We start from the raw sequence: 15,324 nt of genomic DNA, 5'->3' as shown, positions 1-15,324 counted from the left end.
TTGTGCAGGGCTTCCCCCTGGTGGCGTACAAGTGCCAGGAGCTGCACATGTGCCACAGGGAGCCCCATACAATACAAATGGGCCAGCCTGGCTGCACTCCTGGCTGCCACATGCAGCTCCCAGAATAGCTGGAGCTGTGCACCACCGGGCAGCCTGAGGGCCCACCGCCTTCTCCTGCTGCTGCTGCTACTGGCAGTGGGGGCTGTGCACCATGGGGAGGAGTGTGCAGGGGGTCCTCACACCTCCCCACCCTCCCTTACACCCACACCCTGCCCACCCAAGCTCTGAGCTCTCACTGGCCCTCTAGGTGTGGACTTTGGGCTTCACACGCCCGCCAGCCTCAGCCCCATGCTCTCCTCCCAGTGCAGCTCCTCCCCTGCACCCACCACTTCCCTACCTGATGCCTGGAGCAAGCGCTGTAGGAGGGAGGTGAGGAGGAGCCACTGGATGCCGGGGAAGCTGAACAGGTCTTCTGGTGGATGCAGCAATGCCAGCAGCGGCTCCGCCCAGAAGCTGCATGTTGGCTGGGCCCTCCCAGGCATGAGGGTGGAAGTGGGGTACAATTAATTGGTGGGTTCCCACTGGCCAGATTAAATTGGCTGGCAGGCCGGATCCAGCTTGCGGGGCCGTATTTTACACACCCCCCCCCCCCCCCCCCCCCCGGGTACTATAAGTTTTCAGGATACTGGGAAATTCAGGGGGTATAGCCAAATTGCTTTCTGAATCCTGGAACAGGCTTTTTAAAAGTTGGCCACCTTAATATTTTGGAGTTTTCTGACTAAGAATAAAAAAGCACCTGTGCACAGAATGTAAACACCTTGCCAATTAATCCAGATTACAAAACAAAAAGTGTACTTAATTCAGTTTACCACTCTACCGAACAGCACAACGTCAAATGTTAGCATCCCCACACATTCAGCCTAATCCTCAATTTTTTTTGCTTTTAGTGAAAGTTCAGATGAAATGCATTGATTCTGCCAAAATGTACTAATAGTCAACATAACTGGTCTGGTTTGAATGAAGGGGTTCACAGGGCCTGTAACAGAGAATAACATGTTAGCTGTGCTCTCTTTATTATATTGATGGGCATCTAGCATCAATGCCTATTTGTCTACCAAGTTTAAATATACATGCCAAAGGAAGTCCTGAGTTAGTAATCACAAGGACCTGAAGAAGAGTCAGATTTCTGAATTTTAATCTGCCACCTATTTGCTTTGTCAGCTTGGACAGGTTGTTTCACCTCTCTGGATGTGTGCAGACCAGCACGCATGTGCTTTTCTCTGGGGACAAACAGCAATGGCACAATATGTGCTGCTGTTACTTGTCCCCCAGGAACACCTGTAAACGCATGCTGTGGTGTGCAGCCAGTTGTCCTGGGTCAGCGATCCGGACTGTGGAGTTTGGCCAGCAGCCAGTGTGGCTCCAGCCAGTAAGGCTCTGGTTTTGGGTGGCACACACTGCCATCACTTGTGCCATGCCACTTTTTTCAGGCACAGTTTTTTCTGACACCAGGATCTCACTGTATCAAAAAACCATGTGTGCTGCAAATTAGCAGTGCAGGGAATGCCTGCATGTGCAGTGCGTGCGGTGTGCGGTGCCACAGATGGGTCTCCGGTGCCGTATACCACATGTACATGCGCGTCTGGACCTACCCTCTGTGTCTCAGTTTACTGTAAAAAGCTATAGCCAGATCAGCCTGCTTGCTTAAGCCGTGTATATGTCTGCAGAATGTATAAATTATGTTTGTGAAAGATTCCTTGTGATAAATCTGGTTGTTTGGGGAACATTAAAGAAAGTTTCCAGTGGCACAGCTTGAAGGGTGACCATCTTTAAAAAATGGAAAGGGACACAAGCGTAAGTGATGGAAGGCCAGGGCTAAGGGGGCTTAGTGCCCCCAAATGCAGGCAGCCCGGGCATGGGCTCCAAGTGGCTGCAGTGCGGGGAAGGGGAGTGCACAGAGACAAGCAGCCAGAGCCTGCAGGTGGCCAGGAACTCAGCCTGGTCAAGCCATGTGTGGAGCAGCACCCAGCTGAGCAGGTAAACATGTGGATGGGAAGAGGCACAGGGGGTGGGAAAGGGCGTGGGGGTGCAGATCAAGGCCCCCATGAGGGTGGGGGTGAATGGGTCCTGGGGCGGGTCGTGGGACTCTTGCTGTCTGGGTGGCTCATCCAGGGATGCAGGGGGGGCTCCTGCTGCTGCATGCAACCCCGGGGCTGACATAGGGAATATGTGCTCTGTGATCTGTGCTGTGTGCAGGGTGGAGGCAGCTGCCGCTGTGGGCTGTGCTCCGCACTGCACTGCTGGTGCCCTGGCAGTGGTGTGACACCACATGCCTCCCATCGCCAGGCAGGCAGCGCAGCCAGCTTGCAGGAGGCATGTGATGTCATGCGGCTGCTGGAGTACCAGCAGCCGCTTCCACCCCACACACAGCACAGATCAGGGCGGGGGGTGGCATGTATCTCCTGTGCGTGCCTGGGTGTGTGCGTGGTGGCGGAAGCCCCCCCCCCAAGAGCCTTCTGGGAAGCAAGTGTCCCATGATCCACCCCAGCCCCAGGGCCCCTTTCACCCCAGCCTCTGCCCTGGTCTCTGCCCTGCTTCCTTCCTCACCTTGGGGGCCTCAATCTGTCCCCGTCCCTTCCACGTGATGGACTTACTTGCACATGCGCACACTCAGCCCCCACCAAATCATATTTTCTTCCTCTGCCTATGGACACAAGTCCACCTCCCCCTCTTCCCCGCCATGGCATGGTTGGAACGAAACCAAGCCAAGGCTGTGGGGGATAGGGGAGGATGCATTGTGTGTGTTTCCGGCTTGGGGCTCCCTGCCCTGCTGCCCTCCCCACAGGAGCCCCGCGCCACTATGGCAAGATGCCCCTTGCCTGCCTGGCAGCAGCGGGGAGCACAACTCTGCCCGGCTACCGCTCCTGCCCCTGCCTTACCATAGCAGTGCAGCCAGACCCAGCAGCAGCAGCACCAAGCCTCTCTGCCTTTCCACGTCAGGCCCCATGTGCTGGGCTGTGGAGGCCCCCAGGGGGAGGGCAGCAGGGTGCAGAGCCCCAAGCCCACTGTGGGCAACCTGCATCTGCCCCCACCCTGTGCACAGGTCTGGAGGGACACATGTCCCCCCATACCTCCTCCCTGGGATTGTGTGCAGCAGTGGGGAGCCACTTCCTCCTCTGCTGGTCCCCCCTTCACGAGCTGCTTTGTGGCTCTGTCCTGCTCCCTAGCCGGGTCTCATGGCTGCGCATTCCCACCCCAGCCCTGGGCCCCATGTATTGCCTCAGCTGGCCAGCGCCCCCAGCCCCAGCCCAAGATGTCAACTCTGCCCCACTCCCTCCCTCACTGTGGGGGTCTCAATCTCATGGTGCTCAGGGGAGGTCCCCATAGATTGGAAGAGGGCCGATGTGGTGCCTATCTTCAAGAAGGGAAGGAAGGAGCATCCAGGACATGGGCGACTGGTGCCACCTTAGTCAGGGGGGGAGGGAATGTGCCCCCCCAGCAACCAGTCAGCGACTGGGGGGGTCCCCCCATGGCCAATCTCACCAATGGGGGGGAGGGGGTTGAGTGCTGAGTGGCAAGCGTGGCTAGTAAGAGGGTGCACCAGTGCTCTCAGGGGGTGCACGTGTACCACTTTGCACCCCCTACATGTTGCTACTGATCCAGGGAACTACAGGCCAATCAGTTTGACCTCAATCCCTGGAAAGATCTTGGAAAAAATTATCAAGGAATCCATCAACCACAAGCTAACGGAAGGCAACGTTCTGAGAGATAACCAACACAGCTGTTATGGGTAGGTCATGCCTGACCAACCTTATTTCCTTCTATGACCAGGTGATGCGACACCTGAACAGGGGAGGAGAGGCTGATGTAATTTACCTGGATTTCAAAAAAGCCTTTGACTTGGTCTCCCGTGATGTCCTCATGGTAAAATTGGGGAACTGTGGCCTTGACAACTTTAATATCTGATGACTGGGGAACTAGCTCCATGGTTGGACCCAGAGAGTGATAGTCGATGGAACCGAGTCAACTTGGTGCATGGTGGCCAATGGTGTCCCCCAGGGTCAGTACTTGGACCAATACTCTTTAATATATTCATAAACAATCTGGATTTGGGTGTCAGAAGTGGACTGGCTAAGTTCACAGATGACACCAAATTATGGGGAAGCATGGCCACTCTGAAGGATAGGTTGGAGATTCAGGCTGACCTGGACATGCTTGCAAGGTAGGCGGATCTAAACCTGATGACATTCAACTTAGAGAAATGCAAGGTGCTCCACCTCAGGAGAAAGAACCCACATCATACCTATAGGTTCAGCTGTGCTACACTCACTGGCACCATGACCGAAAGAGACTTGGGGGTCATAATTGACGGCAAGTTGAATATGAACCACCGATGTGATGCTGCAGCTAGCAAAGCAAACAAAACCCTGGCTTGCACCTACTGATGCATCTCAAGCAAGACCCAACATGTCATCTTCCCACTTTACTTGGCCTTGGTGAGGCCACAGCTGGAGTACTGCATCCAATTCTGGGCTCCACACTTTAAAAAGGATGTGGAGAAGCTTGAGAGATTCCAGATGAGAGCCATGTGCATGATCAGAGGTCAAGAGAGCAGGCCTTATGAGGAGAGGCTGAAAGCCATGGGACTCTTCAGCCTGGAGAAGTGAAGGCTCAGGGGTGACTTGGTAGCACCCTATAAGTATATAAAGGCTGTGCATCAGGAACTGGGAGAACATCTGTTCACCAGAGCACCCCAAGGAAAGACAAGGTCTAACTGTCACAAACTGCTGGAAGACCGTTTTAGACTGGACATAAGGAAAAACTTATTTACTGTCCGAGCCTCCAGAGTCTGGAATGTACTCCACCCAGAAATGGTGCAAGCACCTAATCTGGACACATTCAAGAAGTGTTTGGATGATTATCTTGCTGGGGTCATCTGACCCCAGCTGACTACCTGGGCAGGCGGCTGGACCTGATGATCTCCCTAGGTCCCTTCCAGGCGTAATGTCTATGAAATCTATTAAATCTCCCCTTATCCCTCGACTTACCTGCAGGAGCTGCTCTCCACACTGCCTGGCTTTATCCCTAGCCATGTGCACGTGTGCATATAGAAATCATAGAATCATAGAAATTAAGGGCTGGAAGGGACCTCAAAAGATCATTGAGTCCAACTCCCCTGTTCTGGGCAGGAATACTGTTGAGATCAAATGTCTGTCTAGCCTTCTCTTGAAGACTTCCAAGGTTGGGGACTGCACCACTTCCTTGGGAAGTCGGTTCCAGTTTCTGATCACCCTTACGGTAAAGAAGTTATTTCTTACATCCAACCTGAAACCATCCTCTAACAGTTTATGCTCATTACTCCTTGTCCTCCCTGGGGCGCCCTAGTGAACAGTTTTTCTCCCAGCTCCTGATATTCACCCCTTACATACTTAAAGACAGCCACCAAGTCCCCCCTCAGTTTTCTCTTCCCCAGGCTAAACAAACAGTCCCAGATCCCTTAGTCTTCCCTCATAAGGTTTGTCCTCCAGGCCCTTAATCATTCTTGTGGCCCTTCTCTGGACCCTTTTAAGATTCTTCACGTCTTTTTTGAAGTGCAGCACCCAGAACTGGACACAGAACTCCAGCTGGGGTCTCACCAATGCTAAGTATAGGTCCCTTTCAGCCATCGTGCTGGCCAGGACATCTCTTCCTAACCTGTATTCACGTCCCTGGTTACTTCTCCCTGAATGAAGTACTCAGCATTTATCCTTACTGAACTGCATCCAGTTCTGCTCCGCCCACCTTTCCAGCTTGTCCAGGTCCACTTGGATCCGCATCCTATCCTCTAGCATGACTGCTTTTCCCCATAACTTAGTATTGTCTGTGAACTTGGCCAGCGTGCTTTGTTTATGGATGATACTAAGCTATGGGGAAATGCGGTCACGCTAGGGGATAGGATGTGGATCGAAGCAGACCTGGATAAGCTGGAAAGGTGTGTGGAGTGGAACCAGATGCAGTTCAATAAGGACAAATAAACATGACACCCCCTGAGTTCCTCCCAGCCCCAAGCAGCCCCTTGCAGACTCGAATGCTGCCAGCCTGCAAGGGGAAACCTACCATTTCTCATGTTTTTCCACAGTGAACAGAAAACCCAGATCCATGCACATGATACTGGGAATCTAGGACAAATGCTGTCCTGGAGTCATGCAGCCCTGGACCGGAGTTGATGCTCCCATTTCAAGACTCTTCCATCCGATTATAGGTAGGTGGTCACCTTAACAGTTTGTATTGTTCTCTTGTCTGTCTAGAACCTTAAAGCACAGTCAGTTGCGTGTGGTGGTGGGAGATGAAGCTACACTCTGCTATGCCCTGCTGTGGCCAACATCCTTACAGAAGCTTCCGGAGGCCTGGTTATCTTCTCAGTGGGCAAAATGATAACACAGTAATAGCAGCAGACATCCACAACCTACCCAGCAAATAAACAGAAACACTAAAACAAAAAAGAAATCCATCTCTGTTTAGGAAGTATCCAAAAACGAAGGCAAAAGTATGAAAACTCAGAAAGTCTGTGTGACACTGTTCAGATACTCTCACAAGTGTGTGTGTGCATGCACAAAAATCTCATTACAGTTGCTGGTAAAAGAATATCGGAGAACATAGGAGGCAACCCCTTTAAAAACTCTTTTTTATTACAGATAAATCCCAAAGCTGGATTAATTTCTTTCTCCTAGTTTAATATTCAGTTTGGTTAAGTGGAATTAATCCTTTCAGGCCAGATCTGCACTGGTATACATTTGCATAACTCCACTGAAGTCAATGGAGCTTTGTCAATTAAACCAAATAAAGATCTGGCCTCCCTATCTCTCTTTTAGTGCCTGACTTCAACTTGTCCAAGTATCTGTCTGTCCTGCAAGCTATATTTAGAATTTAGTTCAGGCAACTGTGTGCTGCTTCAGCCTAATCAGTAAATATACTGATAGCAAGATAACTTGATTTCTCCAACCAGTCACATACAGTCACACCTAAAACAGGAGATAAAACCTACAGCAAAGAACAGGCATGTCACATAGGCTAACAAACATAGTTCAAACTGAAAATTATTTAAAAGCTTTTAAAGATATCTCAATTTCTATCATATGCAATTTTCAATTGAATTGTTTAAGTAATTTACTTCTAAAAATGTAATTCTGTTTCAAGGGCTCTGTGTTTATGTGGACTAGACCAAAAGTAGTTCTGGAGCCTGTGAATGCGCTGCAGAAAATATGAACTAACTTGGCAAGTCCCTATGTTTAGCATTTCAGTATAATTTCTCCATGCTAGCGCTACACTGGATTTAGCAGGGAGAGAAATAATAATAATAATAATAATAATAATACATCAGAGAGTCAAGTTAACTACTTAATACACATGCACAAAAATTTCATAAGAGCAGAAAGTCAGAGTTTGCCAGAGAAAAATGAGAGAAGGGAACTGTTGGCTGGACAAGGATGACAATTTTCACAATTGGCTTATTTAAATCCAACATCCTCAGTGATTTATTTGTAAAGTATGCCAAGGGAATCTTCTGCACAATAACTACTGGTAATAGGGATAAAATTCTCTGCTCTTTTTTATAAGACAGAATCTGCTCCTTGCCAAGTTAGATAAAACAAAGAGAAATGGAGATTCAAGCTAACTGGGCAGATGGTTTCAAAGCTGTCCAGATCTTCTCTTTTTTTGAAACTGCAACCTGGGAGGAAAGAGATTAATAACAAAAAATGGGCTATGCAGCCTTTCACCATTAGGTCACTGGTTTAAATAGAGTCAGTCTTGGAACTGATCAGAAGTTGACCAGTCCACTTGATAGTCATCTGATAGCTCAGATGAAATAAATTTGTAGTCATAGTCTTCCTAATGGACAAGTATCCACATAAACAACTATCATTACAGTATATTGGGACTCTCTCAGCAGAAAGGCCAAAATTTGAACTAATTTGGATCTTCTCCATCTCCCAGTTTATTTATTATTAGAAAATCAACAATTCTATTATTCATCTGGGCTTAAATGAAATAATGAACACTAAATTCACAAAACAGACAATGTTATTGTGCATACACATTGGAAATCAGCTTAGCAATATTTGAAAATATTTAGGGACAGATTGTGTTCTATGCCAGAAGCTAACACACAGAAGAGGGAGCCTAGACAGAAAGGATATCTAGATGGCTTTAAGCCACCTTTGTGCCTCCCTTGTTCTGTCTACAGGTACAATAGCCTTACATGGCTGACCTCTATTCGAAGGTAGGGTGGGTTTGCAGCTTACAGACTAACTAAAACAGAGATGCATAAGCTTCATCAGGCAGTGGCTTACCTCATCAGATGTTATGAAGGGATGGCAGGAAGCTGAATTTCTAAACAGAAAGCATTAATTAGAATCCAAAGAGTATTCTACAAAGAGGAGTGGGAGGAAAAAGGAAAGGGCACCACAGGGAAAGGCAAGGTTAGGTAGGAGAGAGAAAAAACAAGTAATTAACCCATTGAGGGACATGAGGATTATAAAAGGTAATCCCTATAATGGGATAAGAATCCATAGTCTTAGTTTAGAGCAGGGGTGTTCAACTCCTAGCCTGCAGGCCACATCTGGCACACAGAGCCATGTCATCCAGCCTGTGGGACTCCCCAAGGGTCCAAACATTTGGCTTTCGGGGAACAGTGGTGGCATTAATTGCCACCAAATTTCTAGATTCATGGAATGCTTCATGGGCCAGAAAGAGTGGCCCTGGGTGCTAGATTGGGTGTGCGAGGTGGCACAGGATCCAATCTAGGAGTGCAAGGCTGGGCATGGGGACCGATCCCAGCACACGGGGCCAGGCAGGGGCAGTGCAGGGCCTGATCTTGGTCTACACTATATCCAGCATTATAAAGACATATACTGTATAGAATGTGCTGCATAATCTATACAGAGACAAAAATTACATAAGTGAACACTGCATAACATTGGCTTTTCAATGAGACCACACACACCATATCAGTAAAACAAACATAAGAAAACCTGTACGACATCCTAGAAACCTGTCCAATAACAGTGGGGTTTGTGACAATGTCAAATAGATGTTCATTCATAATTTCACATAGAGATCACCCTGTCTGAAAATGTGGACAACAGAGAGGCACTGTAAACAGGTGATGGTGTATATCAGAGTGGTCCAATTTCTCAGCAGTCAAGGATCACACACCCCTTAGGCCACATACCATGGGTGCCTAATTAGCAAGAGCTATGAGGTCTCCAGACTGTGCACCATGCACTCACATAGGCAAGCGTGCTCTCACCCTGCTGCACCATGTGTATGGATAGGCGGGCACTTCCCCTGGTTCCCCACCCCTCTGTAGTGTGCTCAGTGGGTTGGGTGCTCTCCTGCCCCGCTGCACCCTGTGCAGACAGGCAGGCACCCACCACTCACCACTCCTGTGTGGTATAGCACTCCACCTCACCTGCAGCTCCCTGCAGGCTCCCCTCTGGCTCCGTGCTGCTGGGTCATCCAGCAGAGCTGAATGCACCACACCACATCAGTGGCATCAGAGCAGATATGGTTGTAATACAGAGATTGACTGTGGATGATGGATGTAGGGGTGTGCTTAGGGTGAGAGTTGCTGTCATGGAAGTACCTGTACACTGGGTAGGTTTCTGATACAATGTAGCAGTGATATTGCCATTGTAAACTTTCACAGTGGCAACCAAGAAATAAATTTGCTGGGTGGAGTATTCCAGCGTCAGTTTGATGGAGAGGTGGAAGTTGTTAGAGCCCTGGTGGAATTTCTCTAGAGACTGCTTCCCATGTGTCTATATGAAGAAGATGCCATTGGTATGAAGGACAGCTGCAGAGGAAGCAGACTTCAAGGTCCATCATAAATACATTGACATATTAGGGGTCACAAGGGTGCCCATGGCAGTGCCAATTGTTTGTAGCTATAGGAAGTCCCCAAATCTGAAATAGTTGTGTATGAGGAAAAAAAGTAGGAGGGTGTGATAGAAACGGAAGCAATATCTTGTTTGGGAATAATGTTCCTTATGGTTTATAATCCATCCTGATAGGGGATGTCGGTATATAAAATTGTGACTTCCATGGTAGCTAATATGGTAGTAACTGGAAGCTTGTCAATGGAAGCTAGTTTCTTTAGGAAATCTGTGGTATCTTTCAAATAGCTGGCAGCTTCCATGGCATATTTAAATCAGATTGAGTCAAGGTGTCAGGGCATAGTGGTTGAGTGCCTTGGCACAGTGGAACTTTCTAGCACAAGGCATGGTGAGATTTTGTACGAGGGAATTACTCGGCACGGTGGAGAACCCTGGCTTGGAAAGGTTCCTGCCACTCATATGCAAATTCATACATTACTATTGGCCGGTTCTAAATTATTCCTACGTGGCGACTAGCAATTGGCTCGCTAGCCGTATAAAAGGTTGGAGAAGTTTCCGCCCAAGTTGGAGAACTCCGCGCCCATCTCGGAGTGAACGTGGCGGACTGATCAACCGCTAAAGACTCCCCGTCACCGACCGTCCCCGACGTACCCCCGTGTCCTGCATGCTCGTGTTCAGACCTGCTAGAAAGCTATCTCGTCTTAACAGAGCTCCTCAGTTAAACTGTAACCGAAGTTTGAAGTTAACTTTCTTCCTAAGCTGTACATCTCGACAGTGTAAGTAAAGCCATCTTTGTTTGAACCAGTACACGTTTGTGCCTAATTCTACTCCAGCGGTCGAAAGTACCCATCTGTATGTTCTGGGTTTGTGGCCACAACCCAGCCGACCCTTTCCTGGATCCCCCTCGGCCCCCACACAAGGTAGCTAGAAACTCCCTGTGTGATAGTGCCAATGCCAGAGGCAATGGAACATCCTGAGTTGCTAGGTTTGTGGGTCTTGGGTAAAAAGTAAAAGTTGCCTGGGCTGGACTGCCAGGAGGTAGAAACATTAATCCTCTCCTATGTTTCCAGAGGTAGCATCTTTAAGAGTTAATTTCATTCCTTCTGGTATTGTGATGTGGGGTCCTGGGTCAGAAGTTTGTAAATCTTTATGTGGGAAAGTTGTCTCTGTATGCACGCTGTTTTGTTCATTACAACAGTAGCACCCCCTTATCAGACACTTGCTTGATAATATCAGGGTTGTTCTTAAGATTTAGGTTTGTTTGTTTTTAAGGCTTATTTGTTCTCAGAAAACAAAAATTTTAAAATGAACTTGAACAGGAAATTGTGGAACAAGAAATAATCCATGGACTGGATTGTGTTAAGTATCTGTAGTCTGAATTTAGACCGTTTTAATCCCATTACCTGGATTAGCTTTCATAACCACTATGTTCCTTTGTTTTTCTTTCTCTTACTCATCTTGCCTCTTCTGCAGGTTCCCCTTCCTTCCCTACTCTTTGTATTCTCATCACTGCTTTCTTTTTAGGAGCTTACTGCAGCCCCTTCGTAACATTTTATGAAGTAAAATGCTGCTAACAAAAGGTTACGTATCTCTGATATAGTTAATCTATAGGGTGCAAATCTACCTTGCCTTCTATTTGACTTCAGACTAACATAGCTAACTACCTGTCCCTGCCCTCTGTTGGTCACTGAGAAGTGCAGGTACTCCTCACTTAATGTTGTCCCAGTTAACATTGTTTCATTATTATGTCACTGATCTATTACAGAACATACTTGTTTAAAGTCATGCAGCGTTCAGTTATAATGCTGTTTGGCCACCGCCTGCTAGTAGGTAACTACTGTGATGTAACTGGATTTGTTTAACATTGTTTTGCTTAAAGTCGCGTTTTTAAAGAACGTAACTACTACATTAAGTGAGGAGTAGTTGTGCGTGGGCTCTGGACATCCTACCATTTCTTCTCTGCCAACTTAATCCCATTGCGAAATACTCCCCATATTAGGACCTTCTGTGACAGGGGTGGGAAAACTGAGCGCTGCGTATGCGTAGAGCAGGTGAATTCAGGTCTGGAGCATCCACCAAGACAGGTGTTATAACCCTCTAGCAACCCCTCTGCACTCAAAGCAAGAGTGAATTTCCCCATGTGTGTGTGAGAAATGTATTGTTGAGCAGACACTTAAATACAGAGGCTACATTTAAGATTGATTGCCATCTTTTTTGCTTCTGCAGCCCTACAGCTGAGGGCAAGTGAAACTCGGGGGGATCTGAACCCTAAGTCTCCGGACTTTGGTTTGCACATAGGATGCCTATCAGAGGATTTCCAAGTACCTGTAGCCCCAGGCTGGGGTGGAGGATACTTGTGGATAGCAGGGCCACATATGGTTCTTGAATGATTCAAATGGATTTGGACCTGATCTGGCTAATTTGACCTGGGACACGAAAATTTTTTCTTAAATAAAAAAAAAAATTGTTGTCACTGCACTAGTTCATTCTTTCCTGCAACTATAAAAAAGTGACCCTCCTGCTGTAGGGCACTGTCATCATGACACTGATGTTTAAGTGTTTACTCTTCTGATCTAGAACACCCCATTGACAAATGCCCAATCACAGAAACATTCCTCTTATGCTTAGATTTACACCAGTCTGTTTTGAGGGTCTCACTGTAAAGACCAGGGGACTGTCTACCCAGAGTCATTTGGAAAATGTCTAAGCCCTGTTCTGTGTAGAATTATGCATCTGTACAAGACCCTTACACTCATGAGCTCGGCTATTTGATAAGGGACTGATAATCTATTCTGTTTATACTAACTGAGAAACATAAACCAGATGTTTCTCTCTGCCATGTCTGTTAAAATACAATCTCACAAATATGTTTGTGTATAAGAGGGAGATTATGGGACAATACTTGGGGTATCTGTTTGTAAAAGGGCTTTGGCTTCCACATGAGGAAGCTTTGTAAAAAACAATTTTCTTAAACCCTAAGCAGAATTCCACCAGGCTATTTTCTCTGCTCCTTGCATTGCATAGCTTAATTCTTCCAGCATTTTTACATGGTTGCTGATTTCCAGTTTTTTTCTCCAGAGGATTTGATTGACCATTCCAAACAAAATCTAGTTGTCTTGATCTTTTTAGTCCAACAAGCCTGAAATGTTTTTTTTTCAATTAAGCCTGGAACACTGAGATCTTTTCAGTCTAATTTTTAATGGTCATTTGCCATTAAATTTGCCATTTTGACTCTTTCACAACTGCTGTTTTAATGCAATACATCAAAATGCTGCTTGATCAGAAGCAATCTTTCCTTTCTGATTGCCAAAGCCTGAAAGGTAATGGGCACGCAGAACTTCAAATGAGTTCTATGACAGCTGCAGATAGCTCCCCCCAGAATTTGGCCTCATAGGCCATGTCCACATGAGCACAGATGGGTGGTATGTGGCATTGCAGATGGGTCACGCACCACACACTGAGGCATTGTCTGTGCTGCTACCTTGCCATGCGGGGGGGCGGGATTTTTTGACTCTGGGAGAACTTAGGGTAAAAAAACCCTGCGCGGATAAAAAGCAGGGCAGCACACATGGCAGCAACGTGAGCTGCCCCAAACTGGAGCCTGACAGGCCAGAGCCACGCTCCAGCTGCCAGTTGCAGAAATGCAATGGCTGCAGCTTCCCCAGCCCCCAGGTAAGGCTGCTGGGGCCTCCCTGGCCCCATGTCAAAGCCCACGTGGCCCAGGAGCTCTCCAGGGACCAACACCAGCCGTACATGGTGTGCCACTGCTTCTTGTCCCCAGGGAAGCAAACTTCTGCACTCCTGTGGATGCAGCCACGTGGTTTAATTTTAGTTCACATTAGTTGACATTTTACTTCCCAGCCAGCATATCGTTTCTGTGGTAAACTGCGGCGGGTGGATGACCAACCCTCCGGTACGACCAGGCTGGGGACGAAAGGGACATTGACTCAAGTTAAGGTGGTAAAATAAACTTAGGTTTTACTTACAACTTATGCAAGATGACAGAAAAACTCTTAAACAGCAGTTAAACAGCAAGTAGGCAGCAGCTGCTTCTTACAATGTACAGCCAGAAGACAATAGAACAACGAAGTACGAACAATTGCAAATGCGGGTAACAACAGCAAAAACTGTTGTACGAGAGCTCGGTGTGTTTGATATGTTTGGTAACAAGTATACAATAGTCGGCCTAGGGGACACGGGCTCCTGAAAAGGGTGATCAGTCCTCTCCAACTGTTTGTGTGGAGCCCCGAGTTCCTGCGCTTTTGCGCTCTGTCCCTCTTATAAACTCCTAAGCCGATCAGAATATGCTGCTGATGTTCAGTTAGGAGAGTGTGACTGCCGGCCGTGCAGCCACGCGTCTCATGCAGCTTCTGATTCGCTGAGGCCGTCTGATCACGCGCCTGTCCGCACTGTGATCATGAGCTCTTCACACGCTGAACACAACTTACCCTCGTGTTTCACATTGGTCTGGCATGTGGGCTGGCGTTTGGTCACCTTTTTACTCAGACAGTTTCCTTGTATCTGAATCTCCCTTAGCTGAATTTCAGTATCTTGTATTTTTTTACATCCTATCAGTCAGATTTCTTACAGCACTTAAGTTATTTCTGTCAGTTGTTACAATGGTGAGAACAGCGAGGTATCTATCCACTGCTAACTGTACTGCAGCCAGGTATGTGACCCAGCATGTCCTTCCTCTACCTCTGGGCATCGTTTTAGGCCAGCTTAGTGATCTAAACGCATATATCGGGATGCATCCTCGCCGGGGTTTTCTTTACTCCGCCTCTTCAGAAGTAAATACCAGAGTGCAATGGCAGGCCCAGACAAGTCATTCACACCTTATAGCGGGTCTGCCCCAGGGAAGAGACAGTCTTCTCCCTGCGCGATGGAGTGGGGAAGGCGCCCCTCTCAGCTCTCAAGTCGCAATACACCCCGAGCAGGGGCGGCGACCAGGGGGAACCTCCCAATATGGCCCCACACCACACAGCCCCACACGCTCCCTCACACAGGTGGTGCCCGTCCCTCTGACTCGAGCAGGAGTGGAAACTGGAGCAACTGCGGACGCTGCCATGGCGCGCTCCCATTGGCCGGCGGGCCCGCGCCGCACGCCCATTGGCCAGAGCGCCGGCGCGGCGGGTAACTGCTGCGGAGCTCGTGGCGGGCGGGGCCGCGGCCATGGCGTCGTTCGCTGCTGAGGAGTCGGGCGAGGAGCCGGTCGCGGGGCCCAGTCGGCAGCTGCCGCTGTGCAGCTGGGGGGAGGGCACAGGGGGGGACGCCGCCCCGCTGCCGGCCCAGTGCTCGTCCCAAGTGGGCACTATGAAGCGGAGGGACACAGTGGCGCTGTACTGCGACCAGCTGCTGCGGGGCTGCCGGGTGAGCGGTTCCCGCCGCCGGTCCGCCCTCCTTAGGCGCTGGGGCTGCGTAAAGAATCGCCGGAGTGCGAGTTTGGAGG

General features: G+C 48.5%; 1 protein-coding gene across 1 annotated transcript in view; it reads left to right on the top strand.

Moving 5' to 3' along the window:
* The first annotated feature begins 14,905 nt into the window (after positions 1-14,905).
* Positions 14,906-15,324, top strand: part of SHCBP1L (SHC binding and spindle associated 1 like) — a 54,571-nt gene continuing 54,152 nt past the window's right edge. Inside the window, exon 1 of the mRNA XM_014595977.3 lies at positions 14,906-15,245. Within this exon, the coding sequence (XP_014451463.1) occupies positions 15,048-15,245 (198 nt within the window). The 5' untranslated portion in view covers positions 14,906-15,047. The remainder of the gene's footprint in view (positions 15,246-15,324) is intronic.

This window comes from Alligator mississippiensis, chromosome 5, assembly GCF_030867095.1.
Source record: "Alligator mississippiensis isolate rAllMis1 chromosome 5, rAllMis1, whole genome shotgun sequence".
Lineage (NCBI taxonomy): Eukaryota > Metazoa > Chordata > Crocodylia > Alligatoridae > Alligator > Alligator mississippiensis.
This window is presented reverse-complemented; position numbering and strand designations above follow the sequence as displayed.